Source organism: Cheilinus undulatus, linkage group 18 (assembly GCF_018320785.1).
Source record: "Cheilinus undulatus linkage group 18, ASM1832078v1, whole genome shotgun sequence".
Lineage (NCBI taxonomy): Eukaryota > Metazoa > Chordata > Actinopteri > Labriformes > Labridae > Cheilinus > Cheilinus undulatus.
Genome location: NC_054882.1, coordinates 17,672,998 through 17,694,386, shown reverse-complemented (window position 1 = coordinate 17,694,386; position 21,389 = coordinate 17,672,998). Strand labels below are relative to the sequence as shown.

Sequence of the window (21,389 nt, the reverse complement as noted above, 5' to 3'; positions counted from 1 at the left end):
AGGACTACGTCCACTTTAGAACTACAAAAGTGTTGTTACATTTATCTTGCTTCTTGTGTGCCTTCTCTCTTTGCACATGGCCTATATGTCCTTATATGGGCATTAAAAGGGTGTCTTCCTATGCCTAGTAGAAGCTGAGAGCACCTGGCAGTCATCAGCTTAAGAACACAGGTGGGACCGATTCAGCAGTATTAGTATGTCATGAATCTCACACAGGTTTCTCTTTGAAAATTTCTTAAGAACACATTTATGAAAATGTTAGGAAGAGATTGGTGAATGAGGCCCATTGCTCTCAGAGTGTGGAACAAAATAAAAAAAATTATGATATTCAATGGATCGTTTTCATGTAAATGTGGCCTCAGGGTAGCAAAATACCAGGTAATTTGCAACTGTCTTTTTGAGTCAGGGACTGTATGAAAATTATTAGTTGGGGAGGCAGCACTGAAAAGAAGCACCACCAATCAAAAACTAAACAAAAAATATGTCTTTTTTAAATTTTTGGTGAAATGCATTTTCATAATTAGTTCTCCTTTTTTAATATTATCTGAAAAGAATGATGTCATTTCAATTAAAAGTCAGAAACTAATTGAAGATCCTAACCAAAAAGGACTCATTTTCCCCCTAGGAAATTAAAAATGCTGCATCATTTCACCTCAGCTGTTGCGCTATAATAATTTTCACACAGTCCCTTCTGTATGGCTGTAAGAAAAATCAATTTCCTCTATTGTATGAGCTGAAAATGCATTCCTTCCCAGTGCATGTAAACAAGAGTGAAAAAATATGCATCCATCACATAACACACGCTGGTTGTCGATTTGGGATTCAACCTCTCTGTTACACCCTCCATTCCCCCCTCCTCTTTGCACACCAGTGAGCTGAGAAGCGTTTGTTATATTGCACCAGGAGCTGCTTTGTCGCAAGTGGATTGATTTTGAGCTTCATGCTGGGAAAAAGGAGTGGGAAGAACAAAATGAAACAAATATCGACACAAACACGGTAAAACAAGCTGGAGAAAACACAGTGTATATCTACACACAGCGACATGAGAATCCATGTAAAAGGTGATTGCACATACACCCTCACACAAATGAAAGTAGAAAACAGACACGATCAGACTCACACAGTAGATGAAGGCACTATTGCAAGCAAAGTCCAAGTACTATTTGTGAGAGAAAACATCGACACCCTCCTCCAAAACCAGTCCCAGAATCCCTTGGGCTAGATGTAAGGGGATGAGGGATGGACAAAAGCAGGCAGAAAGCTGATTTTTTTAAAGAGTGATTAAGAAAATCAGCATAGGTGCAGCTAATTTCCATATATCGAGCAGAGAATGTCAGACCTGCAGTTAGGAAATAGCCATCATCTAACTTTCCTGCTGAAACAGGAAGAGAATTGCTGAATCATCGGTTTCTTGTTCCTCATTTTCACCCCTCCTGTATCCCGTAAACCCTTTGATATCAACAGCTGACTGATTCACAATGTTCAAGGTTCACAGTGCAGTGTGACACATTTTATTTTTGCTATGTCCGCATTTTTCTATCAGTCCGTTCTTATGTGGGATGTGGCGAATGACAAAACACTCATGGCCTTGACGCCCACCTTAGCTGTGTGAGCTGAAGCGTGGTAGAGTGAGGTCAAAGAAAAACTATCTAGCCCAAGGGTTGGCCACATTAACAAATACACAACCACACATGCAGGCATGCACACACGCACGCACCCACGCAATCACTCACTCTGGTCCCCTCCCTTCCCCCAGGCAGCAGACAAGGCAGTACATTCAGGGTTAACACGGAGTCAGTCCCTTCAGAAATCCATCGGATCCTCCTCGGCGAGGCCGTGTTTGGCAATGGTCCTGCCTCCACCTTTAGATGGCGTCCCGTCACTGTCAGGTTTCGCCTCGGGGGGTGGCGTGAGCCCCAATCCCCCCTCTGGTGCGCCCCAGTTGTCAGTAGTCGGCGGGTAGAAATCGTCATCGAAGCCGCAGAAGCCTTCGTCCACACCTTGATCGTAGCGCTGATAGGTGGAGGCATGCACCTCGTTCTCTCTGGCTGTGATCTCTAGTGTGCTGTTCCACATGCCATAGCCAAAGTAGATAAGCACACCTGATAAAAGATGGAGACGGATATCAATACAAAGTAGTGTGAGAGAGCTTTACAGCATCAGAGTGAGTCACAAGGATACAGCAATCCTACTCCCACGATAGGAAGGGAAAAAAAACACCAGTGTTTGTGTAGCAACAAAAACAGGTCTGTTTAATACCAGGATGTGCTTTCCCAATCTTTCAACTCACTAGAGAGATGTTACTGGACTTACATGGACAAAGCTGCGACACACATAGATAAACAACAACACAGATATACCCTTTGACTTGAACAGCTCTATAACATTCACTGATTTGTTTTTTCACTCATTGATTTGTTTGGATATGCAGCATGAAACAGTGATTTCTCTGATCAAACAGCAACAAGACAACCTGCTGTCACTGCTCTGCTCAAAACAGATGCTTTTCTTCAATTTGAAGAGGACCCTGTGGATTTTTGCAGACTCTAGGAAGAGCTCTGTTAGGTTGCATGGAGATTGAGTGTGAACAGCTCTTTTCAAGCCCAGCCACAAATTCTCTGTTGGATTGAGGTCTGGTTCTTTGACTCGGTCACTCCAGAACATTCACCTTGTTGTCTTTAAACCATTTATAGGTTTCACTGTATGCTTTGGCTCATTGGCTTGCTGGAAAATAAATCTTCGCCCAAGATGTAGTTCTATTGCAGTCTGAATAAGATTGTCCTTTATTGTGTCACATTCATTTTTACCTCTGCCTTGACAAGCCTTCCAGGGCCAACTCCCAAGAAGCATCCCCACAGCATGATGCTACCACCACCATGCTTTACAGTGGGGATGGTGTGTTTGTGGTGATGTGCCAAAGACGACGTCTTGTCTATTAGCCGAAAAGAGCCATTTTGGTCTCATCAGACCAAAAAACTTTCTTCCGCTTGACCAGTGAGTCTCCCACATGCCTCTTGGTGAACTGTAGTCCAGATTTAATGAGTTTTCTTCAACAATGTCTTTCTCTTTGCCACTCTCCCATAAAGCTTTGTCTGGTGAAGAACCCAGGCAACAGTTGTCTGCAGAGTCTCTCCCATCTCAGCTGCTGAAGCTTGTAACTCCTTCAGAGTAGTCAAAGGTGTCTTTGTGGCCTCTCTCACTAGTCTCTTTCTTGCACTGTCACTCAGTTTGAGAGGACGGCCTGATCTAGGGAGATTTACACATGTACCATGTTCCTTCCATTTCTTGGTGATGGATTTAAGTGATATCAGGGGGAAGTTCAGTGCCTTGGATTCTGTTTTTGCATCCACCCCAACTTCTACTTTTCAATAGTATTTTCTCTGCATGACTCTGTGTTCTTCTGCCTTCATGGTGTGATGTTAGTCAGGACTACTGATAAACTAGATACTGGACCTTCCAGAGATGGGTATCTTTATGAATATTTATGCAGTCACTTATTTTACCTTACATATTTTTTAATTTAATTGACTTACTTTGTAGAAATCTGTTTTCACTTTAAAAAGCCAAAAAAGCCAACATGTATTGACCATGATTATTTATAAAATCATGAAAGGGTAAACCATCCAAGGGGGTGAATACTTTTAAAAGCACTGTAGTGCTCATACTAGTCAAATGTAACCAAATTAAGACCAAACCAGCAGCCATGCTAGTTTGATCAATTTTGTGCCCATTTTTACCCCATGTTAACACCAATGTGGGCTCAAACAATCCCACTTAAAGGCAAATAAAGTCCACTTTCTATCCACCTTATAAGGGAAAGCCCATGCATGTATTGACTGGACTGAAGACAAAAAAATCAGACACTTATATATCTGATATCTGACCATATATAACTGTGGAAGGAAAAAAGGGACACAAGACTTACATGTTCTTCCATAAGGAAACAAATAAAGCAGGTAAATGGGACACTCAGTAGACATCACTGAGTACAGGGTCAATAAGAATGACTAATCTAAAGAGTTATGAAACATGTCTTCCTGCTGTTTCAGATCGACTGAGCTGAGTCATAGTTTAAGAGCAAAACAAGGCCACTTCCTGTCCAGGCTGAGAGAGATCATAACAGTCTAAAAAATTTAATAAAACACACAGACTGAAAGCAGTGGCTTACCCACGAGGCACCAGAGTGAAAAGCGTATCCAGGTGATCGCAGACAGTTTGAGCATGAGGTAGATGTTGACCAGCATGGCTGACGCGGGTACAAAGGGGACACAAGGCGCCATGTAGGGCAGCCGCTTTGGGTTCTCTGGCTGCTGGAGGATGATGATGATAAGCAGGGAAATGAAGATGATTTGGAAGATTAAGAGCAGCAAAGCCCACCAGCGTCCTTCGCCAATGCTGTCCAATCCTGGAAGAACAATGATCAAGAACAAACTGATTAGTTCTCTTTTACTGTGCACTGTGACTTAATGTCTTAAATTATTAGTTCTCACCAAAAATGATGAAGGAGCAGAAAGCGAAGAAGGAAATGAAGAGAAGCAGCACACACACAGTGACAGTTTTCCCTGTGGTTGGAGTTGGCCTGTCCATCTTTCCTGGGAGGCCCAGTCGAATCCTTAGGGTGTAGTAGCGTGGTCCAATGAGCTTTTTCAGCCGTCGGGACACCCCGCCTTCTGTTTCTTCTGCTTCTATACCAGTGGTCATATCCACTGTGCCATAGTTTGGATGGCTGGCAGTGTAGGCATTTTTATCTGGTTTACCTATTAACATCTCGTTGTCACCTAGTGAAGGGAGGTTTTTGGCTCCACAGGTGTTGGTGGCCGGTCCTCCGTACTCGTCCACTTCACTGGTTGGGGAGCAGGCGTCCTTCTCGCACTCAGCCAGAACGCCCTCTTTTCTCTTGTTGTTTTGCTCCTCAGAAAGGAAGTTAACAAAGCCGTGGATGTCGCCCTCAGGTTGGTAACGCAGAAGGAGAACACAGAGGCTGACCTGAAAATCAGGAAGGGAAAGCTTCTATTAGATTAGCTTCTATCATAAGCACAAAAAAGGGTTTTTATTCTAATGCTCATAATCTACAACCCCAATTCCAAAAAAAGTTGGGGTGCTGTGTAACATATCAGATGTTGAAAATGAGACATTTTACCATTTCATGAAAAATATTAGCTCATTTGAATTTGGTGGCAGCAACACATCTCAAAAAAGTAGGGACAGGGCAACAAATGACTGGACAAGTCAAGGTGCACATGGTCTCCATCCCCTTGGGTGCAACTGCATTAAAAACAGGCATGATTATGTACAGGATATCTCTGCATGGGCTCAGGAACACTTCCAGAAATCCTTGTCTGTCAACACTGTTGGCTGTGCGATCCACAAATGCAAGCTAAAGCCATATCACGCAAAGAAGAAGCCATATGTCAACATGCTGCAAAAAACGCTGCTGTCTTCTCTGGGCCAAAGCTCATTTACAATGGACTGAGACAACATGGAAAACTGTTCTGTGGTCAGATGAATCAAAATGTTTTGGGTTTTTTTTTGGAAAACACGGACACCAGGTACTGGCGCTAAAGAGGAGAGGGACCATCCAGCTTGTTATCAGCGCACAGTTCAAAAGTCTGAATCTCTGATGATGTGGGCAGCTTACTCATCTGGAAAGGCACAATTAATGCTGAAAGGTAGATAGAGGTTTTAGAGCACTATATGCTTCCGTCCAGACAATGTCTCTTTCAGGAAGGCCTTGACTATTTCAGCTAACCCACATATACATCCATCACAGCAGCAGGGCTTCACAGTAGAAGAGTGCCTGGGTGCTGAACTGACCTGCCTGCAGTCCAGATCTGTCACTAATAGAAAACATTTGGAGCATCAAAAAATCTGGCAAAGAGGACCAAGGACTATGGAGCAGCTACAATCCTACATCAGACAAGAACGGGACAACATTCCTCTCCCAAAACTCCGGCAACTGGTCTCCACACTTCCCAGACAATTGAAGGCTGTTGTTGAAAAAAGAGGGGATGCTACACAATGGTAAACATGGCCCTGTCCCCTCTTTTTTGAGATGTGATGCTGCCATCAGATTCAAAATAAGCTAATACTTTTAGTGAAATGTTAAGTTACCCAATAGAGAAACTCAGATTTATTTGATTCCCTTTTAAGCTAGCACTGCCATTGTAAATTACGGTAATGGACACACTTGAGCACGACTTGTAAACACCAGCTAGCAACATTTTCTTTTGGCTAACTGCTAGCAAGCTATTTTTTAGCTTTTCAGGAAACTAATAAAGTTTGAGGATCAAAAAAGTCATTTCAGAGACAAAGTTAAACAAACAAATAGGCTACTTTACAAACGTGAAAGGTTTTACTTTAGCAGTCAGCTAACTGACTACATGTAACTCGTGTTTGCTGCAGACTACTTGATATCTGCTGCTGTCACTGTTTGTAAAGCTGTGCAATCAGCTTGATTATTAGCAATCAATTCCTGTGCAGCACAAATGGCTTATAACTATCTCAGCTAGCTAATTCCCGGTCTGTAAAACTGACAAAGGGTCCAACAACGACTGATGCTACTGATCCCTCCACCATCACTGCCTTTACTGTATATGTTAGACCTTTTGGTTGAGCTGACTTTGCTAAGAACTTCTGTTTATGTAGTTGTAGAATAATTCTATGATGTTTGAGGGATTAGTTTTCCAGACAAAATCCCTCTGCAGCAATGGAAAGCTCCTTTGACTCTTTTAAAGCACAAAATCTTTCATTAATTTAACTTTTCCAAACGAATTAAAGTCCTTGACAAACTGTGCGTCTCTCAGAATAGAGAAGAAATCAGCGCTAATCACAAAATACTCATATAGAGTTTGTTTCTGTCAAGAAAAATTGCATTGTGTGACCACTGGCTGCCCTGAATGGCAGTGCTGATAAAGTACTAAGTGATTCTCTGCAATAGAAGTTGCTGAATATACTGTACTGAATCAGCTCTACTTTGCTAATGCCCATATGGTCCATATGGCTGTACAGCATCATCATCCCCACTCACCAGGGTATAAGCCAGCAGAGTTCCTATGGACATCATCTCTATGAGATCTCTAAGGCTGACCAGGAGGGAGAGCAGGGCAGCCAGAAAGCCTGACACCACACAGGCAACAGCAGGCGTCTCTGTGTAGGTAGAAACATTGGCCAGGAACCTAAAGATGCAAAAACAAACGCCACCCATCAGTATGTTACTGAGATAACCTCATAAAAATAGAGGTGTTGACTTACTTAAACAGCAGGCCGTCTCCTGCCATGGCATAGATGACCCTGGGCATGGGGAATAGGGATCCCAGGAGGGACACAGTGAGTCCGGCTATGGAGCCCACTGCCACAATGTACTTTGCAAACATACAGCCATGCATGGCAAACATCTCCATGAGCGGGGCGTCTGCATCGATCTCATTGTATGGTACCATCAGGGTCAGGATCACAGAAACCTGGAAGAAAGAGGATTGAACAGGTAATTAGTAACAAATAATGAGCTGCAATATCAAATAAAAGCACCAGCTGTTCAGCATCGTAGCTGCAATACTGCAACTGTGGTTCAGTAGGTAGGCAGTTGTCTCGCAATGTGGGTTCAATCCCCAGCTCCAGCAGTCATATATCAGTGTGTCTTTGGCATAATGTTGGTTTCCACTGCACTCCACCCACAATTCCAGTTCATCCCAAAATGTGCTTGATGTGGTTGAGGTCAGGGCTCTGTGCAGGCCAGTCAAGTTCTTCCACACCAAACTCATCAACCCGTGTCTTTGTAGTCCTTGCTTTGTGCATTGGGGCAGTAAAGTTGAAATAGAAGTGGGCCTTTCCCAAACTGTTGCCACAAAGTTGGAAGCATAGCATTGACCAAAATGTCTTGGTATGCTGAAGCTTTAAGATTGGCCTTCACTGGAGATAAGAAGCCTAGACAAAACCCTGAAAACCAACTCCATACCATTATCCCTCCTCTACCAAACTTCACAGTTGGCACAATGCAGTCAGGCAGGTAACGTTCTCATGGCATCTGCCGAACCCAGACCGGTCGTTCTTAAATGCCAAACAGAGAAGCGTAATCAGTCACTCCATTGAACGCGTTTCCACTACTCCACCATCTAGCTGTTCGGCCATGGAAACCCATTCCACGAGGCTCCTGCTGCACAGTTTTTGTGCTAAGATAAATGCCAGTTGAAGTTTGGAAATCTTCAAGCTATGTAACGTGACTTTTATGCACCTGGCATCTTAATGATCGTTGATCCCTCTGTGTGATTTTATGTGGTCTTCAGCTTCATGTTGATTTTGATGAGTTGTTCCTAACTGCCTCCGCTTTCTAATAATATCACTTACAGTTGACTTTGGAATATCCAGCAGGGATGAAATATCACAAATTATCTTGTTGCAAAGGTGGCATCTATCACAGTACCACGCTTGATGTCACACTGATCTCTTCAGAACAAAGCATTTTGTATCACAAATGTTTGCAAATGGAGACTGCATTGCTAGGTGCTTGATTTCATACACCAACAACAAGTCTGATTGAAACCCCTGAATTCAAAAATGAACAGGTGTAGCCAAATACTTCTGTCCATATAGTGTATCTGCCATTTTATTAAGCTAAACCTGTGTTTTTTGGTAACAGCATCATGTCAATCCTGCTGCTCTGTCAGCTGATCCCTACTCCGTAGACCCTGGCTCTCAATGAGCAATGCCTGACATGGAGCTATTTTTGGCTTATTTTTTGTACAACTGGAGTTGAGGCACATGGTCTATATTTATTTTAAAAAATCAAAGGAAAATGCAAAAAAAGTAAGCTCCTACACATAATGGCCTTTCCTTACTTTAGAAGAAAATCTGACTGGATTTTAACATTGACCACATTATGGACAGAAAGCCCTCAGGAAGAAACTCCACAACAGCTACTTAATTTTGTTTTTTCAGCCTCATCAGGGTAATTTGACTAATGCTATAACCATTTATAAAGTGATGAACTACATTCACTCAGCATGGTATTACATAGGGACCCTTTAGTCCCCTGCATAACACATCACATGCAAAATGTTCATTAGTCACGCTTTTCCTTCGCTGCGTATTTGTGTGCATGAGCACGTGCTAGCTCGTGCACTGTTCTGATCCTCTTGTCTGACGCGTGAAATCATGCAGGGCCATCTGTCACAGAGGCTGTGCAGCAGAAAGAGAGGGATTGCATGAACAGATTGCAAAGTCAGAAATGATAAAAAAAGACTAACTGGAACAGAGAAGGAGATGGAGGGATCAGTTTACCTCCTGACCTTAAACCCTTTAACCAATCAGGGCAAAGGATGGTTCCCAGAGTCAGTGGATCAGTCACTGGAGTCTACTGATATCCTACAATTAATCATGGTAGAAAGAATTTGAGCCATCACAAACTGCATCCTGTATTCAGTGGGTTTATACAGTGCATTTAGAAAGTATTCAGACCCCCTTCACTTTTCAATTTTGTTATGTTGCAGCCTGATGCTACAGTCAAAAAATCCTTTGTATTCTTACTGATCTACACTCAAAAAACTGAAATATCACAGTGACATAATTATTCAGACCCTTTATAGCAACACTTGAAATGTAGCTCTGGTTTCTCCTCTTTCTCTTGATCATTGCTGAGATGTTTCTACGCCTTAATTAGAGTCCACATGTGGAAAATTAAGTTGATTAGACAAACGAAAGGCAAACATCTCTCTTTTGAAGGCCTCACAGCTGACAATGCATATCAGAGCAAAAACCAAACCATGAGTTCAAAGGAATTGCATGCAGAGCTCAGAGACAGGATGGTTGCAAGGCACAGATCTGGGGAAGGCTACCAACATAATTCTGCTGGATCCCAAAAGCACGGTGGCCTCCATAATTCTCAAATGGAAGAAGTTTGCCACAACCAAGACTCATCACCTCCTCAATACTACCCCAACAGTGAAGCATGGTGGTGGCATCATCATGCTGTGGGGGTGTTTTCTCAGCAGCAGGGACTGGTAGGGAAGGCTGAATAGAGCAAAGTATAGAGATATCCTTAATGAAAACCTGCTCCATAGACTAGACAGGAGTGGCTTAGGGACAACTTTGAAGAATGTCCTAGAGTGTTCTCGGCCTGAGCCCTGACTTGAACCCTATCTAAAATCTCTGAAAGACCTGAAAGTGGCTGTCCAACCATGGTCCCCATCCAACCTGACTGAGCTGGAGAGGATTTGTAAAGAGGAATAGCAGAAAATCCCCCAATCCTTAAGTGTGCAAAGCTTGATGAGCATATATAGTTGCACAAGGACAGCAGTCGACTTAAATTAAGCAGTGGAAGTCCCCCACTGAGAATGAGGGGTTTCCTAAGAACTTATATCAACACCATTCTCTCCCTCACTGCCTCATTTTGGTGCTTTTTTCCCCATTACACTAAGAAGTGTTCAATGAAGGGAAACCCTTCTCTTTAGTAACTCTCCTGTTAAAAGTGCTCAACTAGAGGATTTGACATGTTATGCCTTCAATGATCAGACCAATCCCTGGATCTTTAACTCTAGCTTCCAGAGGATCCAGATGGGAGAAAAACAAAGTATCTTGAAAAGCTTCCAGTGAGATGGATCAAAGAAAGTTAGATGTTAAGAGAAGCTTAGAAAGTAGATTTAGTAACACAAGAGAGAGGGAATAGATGGGACTTTGTGAGAGAAAGACCAGTTATTCTGAGACAAGTTGCTGAGATTTGAAGTTGATGCAATCTTTGGGCCTCAGGCGATGCCCAAAAATTCTCCTCCCTGATAGGCCGAGGTTACATGGTATCCATGGCAACAGCCATCCTGAACAAACTTGTTAAAGGCATCTGGTAGGCTGTGCGAGGCTGAATACATAAAGATCAGAGATGAGATACAGAGAGCACCCACGCAGTCAGAGTGTGAGGGAAGCATCTTTATACTTGATCTGTCTATCCTTCTATCAGACACTTCTCAAAGTTTAGGGAAACACTCTCAGGAGTAGTCATAGTAGGGCTCAAAGATCATTCTAGAAACAAGCTGGAGTTTAGTCATCGTATTGTGGTGGCTGAGAAAACCACATTTGACATAACATTGAATTACATCATCATTAGATTTGACTTATCTATATTTTTCTGACACAGCAGTATCCTCTTATTACCAAAACCTGAAGGGTTAATTCTCAGTGGTTGTGTTTGTGTGGTGTTGGAGGGTACTCACAGAGACGTAGGCAGTGAGGCAGGTGATAAGTGAGGCAGTGATGGCGTAGGGTATGGAGGTGTTGGGACTTTTGGCCTCTTCTCCTGTGGTTGCAATGATGTCAAACCCAATGAAGGCATAGAAACAAGTGGCTGCTCCCTGCATCACCTGGAATAGAAGAAAGAAGAATGCAGAGCATAAGCAACACCTCCTCCATCCCTACTGTTTCAGGGGATTTACTCGTAGGACAATATTTGTGTGAACATACCCCTCCCCAACCAAAGGGCAGGAATCTCCCCTCGTCCCAGTTCTCTCCGTTGACAAAGAACAGCCCAGCGATCATCATGAACACCCACACGATGAGGTTGATGACGTTCAGTACATTGTTGAAGCCCACTGAGTTCTTCACTCCCAGAGCAACTATCACCGTCACCAGCAGAGCTATCAGCAGAGCCAGGAGGTCTGGGTACGACTGCTCCCCTTTACCTGGAAGATCAGACCATACATGCATGCACACAGATATCAGAGTTACCAAAATGAAGCGGCAATATCCAAATATTTTACTGTGTGATGTAGAGCAAGCAGAACTAAAGTAATAGAGCTGTTATAGCTTTATTTTTCTAGTTTTGAATAAATACACAAGCATCTATTCAAAATATGAAATGATCCAAATAACAGTTCACACAGGATTTTAACAGTTGAAGGTTAAACTGTTTTAGGGTTTTATTTTAGCTGCAGGTTAAATGTGTGGCAAGTGGACTAAATTTTAAGGCTGCAGAACTCAGGGGGATTGGGTGATTGGCAATAATAGCTGCAATTGTGACATTGAAACTTCCTGGAGGGGAGCACTTTATTTTAGTGGCCCCTAATTAGTTAGTAATTACCTAGTAATTTTAGCATAATTATAAAGTAATTTTATAGTACTAGGTATATTATCTAGTAATGTCTCAAGAATAGGGTGGTAATTACCTAGGAATAACTTAAAATGTCATAAGTAAAAACTCATAAGTATGTTATTTACCTTGTAATAATACATTAATTGTCAATAATTCATCATAATTTTGTGGCTCTCTGTAACTAGTTGGTAATTTACCAAGTCATTTATTTAAATTAAGTTCATTTTTATATAAGTTGCTTAATAATTCCCAGATAACTTCTTTGTTTTTGGCCCTACATTAAAGAGAGTCCTTCCTGAACAATTTTATTGTAACTCTTATTTAATTTCTGAACACCTTGATTCATAATTTCTTAAAAACCTCCTTAATAATTCTTAAGTAATTTTGTGGTGATTTCTGCATATCATCCTATTAAACTAAAGCGAGTCCTTCCTCCATAATTCCCATGTCATTTTAGGAGCGAGGAACTTATTGAAACTGAATGAATTTTGGTCCTCGAATTTTTTATTCCTGAAAATAAATTGGTGCTTCAACTCTGTTAAAGTGTACTTAATCTTAATGTCCATTTTTTCAGGGTCCCTCAACATAGTTCAAGCTCCATGTATGAAAACTGGTATATTCATCATGTTCAGAAAAACAAAAAACTAATGCACTGTCTTTTGAAAATTTTTATGGGAAGTGATTTAGAGGGCAAAAGTAAAATGATGCTGTATATATATGTTTATATTGTTTATTTATATATTTAAATTAAATTCTACAGGTTGCACTTTTTTTTTTTTTTTTGCTGATTCTAGACAAGTTGGACATCTAAAGTTATCAAAAACTTGAGTTTTCACCATAGTGCAGGGCCCCAATGTTTGAATTACATTTTTTTCCTCCTACATCACTTAAAACAATCAGGCCCTGCATACCATTCACCCTAGGCTTATGCTTTTGGGTCTGCATATGGGTCATCCTCAGACCTACAAAAAAGCCTCTTTGGCCCATGCCTAAATTCCAACAGGAAGTCTACCAGCTTCACCTTAGTTTCAAAATAAAGTCTTTTTTTATGCTGCTAAATGACTTTAATCTATAATAAATTTTGGATGGATTATTCTGTGTTCTTTAAAATTTTCTGGCTAAACAACACTCAACATGCATACATGCAAACATCTCATCAAAGCGCCCCCTACTGGCAACAGAAAGTGAGACAAATGGGCCATTTGTTTAGTCCTCTTACTGTGCTGAAACTATCACGCTCAGAGTTTGAACTGACTATTCCTCCACAACACAGACATGTTTCATTGAAGGGCACTTCACTGCTGGTGGCTTCTATTTCAATATCTCACCAATTTTACAGGAAGTTGATGTGACTCTCATATGAAACACCTGATTTGCTTCAAATTTCACATGCATGATCAGCGTCTGCCCCTCTACCATTCAGACATTAATGTCATGGTTTTGCTACATTAGTAACACTTCTGACATTAAATGTCCAGTCGTCTTTGAATTTAACATGATAAAAATATCCGTCCTGGCCTGTTTAGTTCTACATATTACTATCTTGCTTTGTCATACTGGCACCTACTGTTGAAGGCCAGTGCTACCTCATATACAAAGTGCACCATGCTCATTAGTTTTAATTTAATGACAGTCCGGGAGGATGTCCATGATCTTGGCTGTGCTGCAGCTAACATCCCGCACTTGCACTTGCTTGTTATACTTATTACAATACAATTACTATGTGATTACTCTAAAATTACTAGGTATTTAGGGCCCATTAAAATAAAGCATCACTGAAAAAAGCAGCAAATTATCACACTGAGGAAGATGGCCCTTGCACAATACAATAAAAGAAATTCTAGGCAGATTTTAGGGGACAGTTTTGAATGCAGATTGGCACAAGATATGTAAATATAGTGAAAAATGTCCACAGAAGTTGCTGCTCTTTGCTGGGGGGCATGTCTGACAAAGTTTCTGTCACTCTTCCAGCCTTCAGCCCCCTGTATTAGCCATCATTCATGGCCCAGACTACTTCAAGTGATTTCTAAGCTCCTTCTTTCAAAATAGGACTACAGGGGATGCTGTTAATTTGATTGAAATGATTGAAATGTACATTTGGAGAACTGCAGTAGAGCATTGAAGAAACAGCAGCTGCTCATGTTTAAAGCAAAGAAAAGTATATGGATGGACTGCCTGCAGAGCTCTGTGATTAGAGAACTCTGCTTGCTCACTTAGAGTAGAAAGTAGTGCAGAATTAATTATTTCAAATTGCTACATTTACCATCTAAACTGAGTGAATATCTATATCTTCAGTCATATTTCAAAGGTTGAACTAATACCAGAGATATAACTTCAAACTTTGCTTTGGTGATGTTTATGTAACGGCATATCTACACTCGACAAGAAGAGCTGTAGAGGATCAATCTGTTGTCTTCCCTTTGCAGAATATATGTGTTTTTATCCCAGCCATGTGACCAATTAGGCCCAGCTGTCTTTTAAATAACTTTATTTTCTAAGATCTACACATCAAACAAAGGATTTATCTTATCAGAGTAGGTGAAGAAGCTGGTTTATGATCAGACTAAATCAACTTTTTTGATGCCTCAGCAGCAGTCTGAAACTGCAGAGCTGCGTACATTGTCAGCTCTCTTGATAAGTGAACTGTGTTAATATGTACCACTCATCTACTTCAACCAGCAGAATTAATTAAATAATCACCAAAAGCATGGAATAATTAAACATATGTTCTATCGTGAAATCAAAAAGCCAATCAAAAGCAGCTATTTGGCTCCACTTCTAAGTATCTTGTCTTCCACTTTGACTTTTTCTTGAAACTCAAAGAGACTTTCTAAGAATTTTGGCAAACATGACTTTAGTCATTGCAGACAGAATCAGGTCACCACACCTTGACTCCCGTTTTTCCATTGCCGTACAGACATAGTGTTTCTTTCCCTAGCAGGAAACGGGAAACATGAACTTTCTGTTATGTTGTGGAACATCTGGCCATGTGGCCGATCATGTGACCACTGCCGCCCCGTCTAACAGGAAGAGACTGTCAGGGCGGTGTCATCCAGATAGACACAGCTGGCACTCGCAGCAGATATAGCATTACAGCAGATTATCAGGAATTCCCCTCAGTTCACTGTTTGTGTCCTGGAAAAGTGTGTGACGTGATTTCATTAGAAATCCAAGATGTTTGGGAGGCTGGTACTTTCAGTACTGATATAAAGTCCAAGATAAACAGCTAAACATCACATAGAGGCTCCCTGGAAAACTATCAGATATGAGCTGGATGATTTTCCAGACAGTGTGACTTTCCTTTTGTCTAAATTTCAGACATTGTATGTCACTTGAGTACAGCCACCCACTGAGCTGCTGTCAGTTTGTCATTTTAAGAATACAGATGACATTTGCTTCTCTCAGGAAGACAATTTATGACACTGTGGGCAAGAATTACTCACACTGCTGCAAGAATACTGAATATTAGCAAAGACAGTATGCCTATGCTAAGGGTAGATGGAGTGGCATAGCCATCACAGGTGTAGTAAATTAAAAAAACAAGCTCCTAGCCATGTAGTCCTTATTTGCAAACATTTGTGATACAAAACGTATGGTGTGCACAAGTTTTCAATGCTCTGCTGATTTCATAGAGGAAGAGTTTTGAACTTCCACTGGCTTTAATTTACTGTAAAGGTTGGTTGAGGAGGGTTGGTGGTACTGGGCTGTTTTTTAAGGTTTGAGCAAGGCCCCTTTCTCAAGTGGAGGCCAATCTTAAGATTAGTGGAGGAAATGAAGGTAAATAGGCCAATGTGGAGCTGCCTGTAGTGTATACAAGTAGACCCAAACCATCTTTTGTTAACCTTGCACAGCAGATAGATTCGCCTGTTTCCATGTTTCTCACTGGCGAATCCATCTTGCAAAGTTCCCGTCTGAACTGTTTGGGTCTGGTCAAAGAAAGTGACAGGACCAATCAGCGTTGAAGGGCAGTACTTTTGGGCGCGGCGGAGTTGTGATGTAAGCAAGCAGCGACAAGAGGCTGGTACAATTATGGCGGAAGACATTAGCGTGGATGCTGCTAAAGCGCCAGTTTTATCAGAAGACATTTCTTCATTAAATGAAGAACAAAGAACAGCAGTGAGTTGTTTTCTTTTCAAAAATGACAAAAGTCGTGTACTGTCACGTCTACAGTTGCCATGGTTTGTATTATGCATCTCTCTATGGAGTTTATTCGTCGGTAGTGGCACCTCGGTTTGGGGCTACGATGTCACATGCTTTGTTGATCTGATTGGCCTGTAAAGATGTGACAGAATGTTCATCCAATCACCCTCGTTTTTTTTTTTTTTCAAGGCTCTGCCCTTTCTCAAATGCCATCTATGGGAGATTTTCCAGATGGATGTGTGAAACAATCCATCTGGCGTGCCAGGTTAATATTTTGTAGATTTCAGAAATTCAACTTAAGGCGGCCTTACACCTTACGACTTTTCCAAAATTCCAAAGTAGAAGTAAAGTCATGGGAGTCTTTCTGAAGTCACAGCTCGCTCCCGTTGTCTCAGTCGTTCGGTGTAAGTTGGTCAGAAGACTCAAGTTTAGCAGTTTTAAGGCAGTCGTTCTTCAGTCTTGGCGTTACGTTAAAATCAAACATGTTTGATGTTGTCATAAGTCTTAAGTCTTGCTGTATGCAAATACTGTTTCTCAGTGACACAACCTTTGTCCATGGTGAGACGACTCACGTTTTCATGCGGTACTTTTATTCTTAAGTGTTTCTGGGATAGTTTCTCTGTAACATGCAAAGTTGCTTCGGTGTTAAACTTTCTTTTTGTTTCTACTCAATGTAAATGATTTAAAAACATTGGATTATAAGATATATTAATTCAAATGCAATATCCATAAAGCTGAAAGTTGAAAGTTGAAGTTGAAAGTTGATCTCCTTCTACTTCTTGTTCTCTGCTGAAAAATTGAGAATTTCCAACAGATGCATGATGAGAAATAATCTTAACAGGGATCATATTCTAGTCTTGTAGTTAGTGACCTTAATCTTGCATATGCATAATCTCAGTCTGCGACTAAAAACTCACTGGCTTGCTGACAAATTTTCTGTAGATGTGTCAGGGTCTCAGGTGTCAGTCTTTTCGAGTCTTTTAAGAGTCCTCTGGTGTGAAATATGTGCAATTATACTTTCTATATTCATAAAAAATGTGAAATGTTAGAGATTTGATTGCTTATCTAGAATGACTGCTGTTGCTGTTTCTATTCCAGACAGGAACCAGAAAGAGGTACTGTATGTTTGCCAAGTTTTCTTTACTTTATCTTTAAAATTTAAATCTTGTTATAAAGGTACATATAATAAAAGACATGCCACATCTAAGGTGTTAAACTTTCCTTCAATCTCCAGTTCTCAGGGTTTGTTTCTGTTGGATGTTGTTCCTAGATCTGACCCAAACATTGGTATCTTTTTATCTACCAGTAGCTCTTCCTGTCTTGCCTGATAAGCCTACTGTTTGACTGTAATCTAGTAATGTCAAATCCTTCTTAAAGCTAATATTTATCAGTGTCATATGGCAGCCAACCTGAGAAAATAATGGCACACATCTGTCGCCACTCACCCAGGCCGTTGAGCGTCCCGATGTGTGAAATCATAAAGTTGCTGATGCTGTGATTGGCCAGTGAGTCTGCCATACTGCTGAGAGCCGACGCCCCCGCCGCTGTGCCGATCAGATACTCCAGGATTAAATTCCAGCCGATGAAAAACGCCACGCACTCTCCCACCGTCACATAGCTGTACGTGTAGGCCGAGCCTGTGGTTTTAGGCACACGCACGCCGAACTCTGCGTAACACACTCCTGTAACACACATTAACATACACATATGTGCTATCATGCAGAGGAAGGCTGAAGTGCAGGTATTGATAGCAGCTTTAAGGCGGAGAGGAGATATCCCCCGAGTGCTTTTCATATTATAGCTCTCCCTTTATAATGCCTTTGCCCTTGTTATAATTGCAGTGTTATTAAAAGGCTCTTCATATGAATCATATCAGTGTAATGCTTCTAAGAATGGTAACCCTTCTACTGAGGCCTGCAGTGTATCAGAGAAAGAGAATAAGTCTCACCTGATAGAATCGAGGCCACAGCGGCGATTATAAAGGACACAATGACCCCTGGACCGGCCATCTCTTTGGCAACCAGCCCAGACACCACATACATCCCAGTCCCGACACAGCTGCCCACACCCAGAGAAACAAGGTCCACAGTAGATAACACCCGGGCCAGCCTGGTCCCGTGGGAGCTGGTGCCAGACATGGCCGTATCCAGCATGGACTCCACAGGTTTGGTCCTCAGGATGCGGGACGTAAAGGTGTTCCACGCCGAGCCCCATTGTACCCTCCGAGGGTCCAGTTTCCCCACCAGACCACTCATACTGAGGGCTAAATGTCAGGAGTCAAAGTCAGAGGGAAGGATTGCTTGTGAAAGTGTTCTCTGGTGTTATACTTTAACTTTTTCTTGAGAAAACACAGGAGATGAAAACGTATTCCTTATCCAGGAAGTTTTCAGATGTGGATTCGATGTTTTGCGCCTTCCTAGTCCTGGTTTAGTAGAATGCCTCCTTACTTTTTCCCCACATGATGAGAGAGACAGTAATCTGAAAAACAAAAATGGGATGATTTAATTGTGCTGCATTTAACAGCTCACTGCCCTCAATTATCCTGACAGAATGCTAATTCTGTCAGGGACAAATGCCAGAACAAAGAAGCCCAACAATAAAAACATTACACGATACACTGAACCTGACTGAGGAAGCGGCTAATTTGCTAAACTCAATGTTGCTGTAGTAGCCACCTCATAAATGATAGCACTGTCAGATCTCTTTTATATTTGTACAGATGATAAAGAGGAATAAAATGAATGTGAATTCGCAAATAACTCAAGTAAAGATGAATAGAGTATACTCTCACAGCAAAATTGCACAGATGTTGAAATGGTATCTTAACTATTTAAGTCAGGGCTGTCCAAACTATGGCCCCGGGACCAAATGCAGCCCGTGGTCCACTTTTGATTGGTCTGCAGCAAATTAAATATGGCCCACATTAGAACCTGAAGCTTTTGCTTGACTGTATTGTACTTCTTAGTTTCAGCCCAAGGCAGTGCTACCATGCTAATTCTGTAAACAAACATTTTGAATATCAAGAAGAATTTATTGATGTTTTAATTCATTTGTGACTACACTGAGACAACACTGTAAATGGCAAACATATTGGCAACCAAAGTACCAACGTTATCTTGATTTATAATGCCCTAATTAATTACCCCACTAAATAGCAGCACCAATAGTGTTTCAGGTGTGTAGCCAGGGTCAACCAGGTCTGACTAGCCTCCCTAAAATCCTTCAATTGACTGGCTATTTGCCTGGCCAACCATTAAGTAGCCATGTGAGCACACTCAATCACTAAGAATATCTTAATCTACATTAGACTGGTTTATAACTTTAATATCCTCATATCCTGAAGTTTATGAAAGTGGCCCCACCGTTCTTATACATTTCAACATGTGGCCCTTAGTGGAAAAAGTTTGGACACCCTGTAGCAATCCTTTTTACTGCAATATCCACTGGAGCTTCTTTTTCTTTGCAGGTAGTTGTCATAGTAAATATACCAAACTTGGAAAAATTCAAACAAATACAACACAGATAAATACAACCACACTTCCAAAAAAGTTGGGGTGCTGTGTAAAATGTAAATAAAGGCAGAATGCAATTTGCTTTAGTCAAAATTTGATTTACAATAGAACATAACATATCAGATGTTGAAACTCAGACATTTTACCATATCATGAAAAAATGGCCTCCTTTTGAATTTGATGGCAGTAACACAACTCAGAAAAGTAGGGACAGGGCAACAAAAGGCTTTAGAAGTAAGAGGAAACAGCTGGAGGAGCATTTCACTAATTAGATGGACAAGTCAGTCTAATGACAGGGTATAAAATGAGCATTTAAGAGAGGCAGAGTCTCACAGAAGTAAAGATAGGCAGAAGTTCACAAATCTGTGAAAAAAAATGTGTGTCTAAAACTTGTGGAAAAATATCAGAAAAATGTTCCTCAATGTAAAAATTGCAAAGACTTTGAATATCCTACAATCTCCAGTCAATAATATCATCATAAGATTCCAAGAATCTGGAGAAATCTCTGAAGGTTAACATTGGATACATGGTGATATTTGGGCCCTTATGAGGCACCACATTAAAAACAGACATGATTCTGTGCTGGAATTCACTGCATGGGCTTCCAGAAATCATTGTCTGTCAACACAGTTAGTCATGCCATCCAAAAATACAAGCTAAAACTGTATCATGCAAAGGAAAAGTCATATGTTAGTCAATCCAGAAATATAGCCATCTTCTCAGGGCCAACACTCATTTAAAATGAACCAAGGTAAAATGGAAAACTGTTCTGTGGTCAGATTGATTGAAATTTTAAAAATTCTTTTTGGAAACCACAGACGCCATTTCCTGTGGACTAAAGAGCATCCAGCTTGTTATCAACAACTATTTTACACTGATTTTGGAATGATTCTTTTGAGAGATTGAGGTAAAAGGTTTGCTGGCATCGATTTGGGGGAGCTTAGGAGATCTGCCGTAGCTCTCGGGTAGGATGAACCCCATGTAGGGCCCTACGGATAGAGAAAAAGAGAGAAATAGAGAAAAGGGCTGGGGGGGAGGGGTTGCGGAATACAAGAACGAAAGGTTAAGCTTTTCCATGTACGCAGCAAAGTATGTAGAACCACATTTTAGGCATTATAAAGAAGAAGAAGACAAAGGACTGTGAATGGGACAACATTCCACTCCCAAAACTCCTAAAATTTAATGAAATGGTAAAATTCCTCAGTTTCAAAATCAGATATGTCACCATTGCATTCTGTTTTTTTGTCCACATGTTACACAGTGTCCCAACTTTTTTGGAAATGGGGTTGAAATTAATGAAGATATTTCAGGGAATCAGCAAATTTTAAATGCTGAGGGAGTTGGGGATATGAGCAGAGGAGCAATTAGGGTGCGGAGAGATTCTCTTCAGTTTTTCAGCGTCTATGATATCATATGAGTAACAATATTGTGTAAAGAGAAGTTTTTTAAGGAACGCTATTAAAGTAATCTATTGTAGCACAGTTTACCTCTCAGCGGTCAACTAACACTCCTCATTCATCCACTTTCAACAACGAGCTCAAGTTACTAAACAAACGGCACTGACACACAGCGCTCTCAACTATAATATGAACCACTCACACAAATGATGGCTGCAATTACCCGCCTGTTAAAGCAGACGACGTAGGGCGGCTATTGTAGCTGCA

General features: G+C 41.1%; 1 protein-coding gene across 2 annotated transcripts in view; it reads right to left on the bottom strand.

The window, feature by feature from the left end:
* slc7a14a (solute carrier family 7 member 14a) overlaps positions 1 to 21,389 on the bottom strand; it is a 44,174-nt gene continuing 22,785 nt past the window's right edge. For both annotated transcript variants that reach the window (XM_041812929.1, XM_041812931.1), the window contains exons 2-10: positions 18,162 to 18,691; positions 17,659 to 17,895; positions 11,446 to 11,663; positions 11,199 to 11,345; positions 7,252 to 7,460; positions 7,028 to 7,175; positions 4,491 to 4,986; positions 4,169 to 4,405; positions 1 to 2,102 (exon numbers count right to left, since the gene is read on the bottom strand). In XM_041812929.1, coding sequence (XP_041668863.1) covers positions 1,804 to 2,102; positions 4,169 to 4,405; positions 4,491 to 4,986; positions 7,028 to 7,175; positions 7,252 to 7,460; positions 11,199 to 11,345; positions 11,446 to 11,663; positions 17,659 to 17,895; positions 18,162 to 18,468 — 2,298 coding nt within the window. In that variant the 5' untranslated portion in view covers positions 18,469 to 18,691 and the 3' untranslated portion in view covers positions 1 to 1,803. The remainder of the gene's footprint in view (positions 2,103 to 4,168; positions 4,406 to 4,490; positions 4,987 to 7,027; positions 7,176 to 7,251; positions 7,461 to 11,198; positions 11,346 to 11,445; positions 11,664 to 17,658; positions 17,896 to 18,161; positions 18,692 to 21,389) is intronic.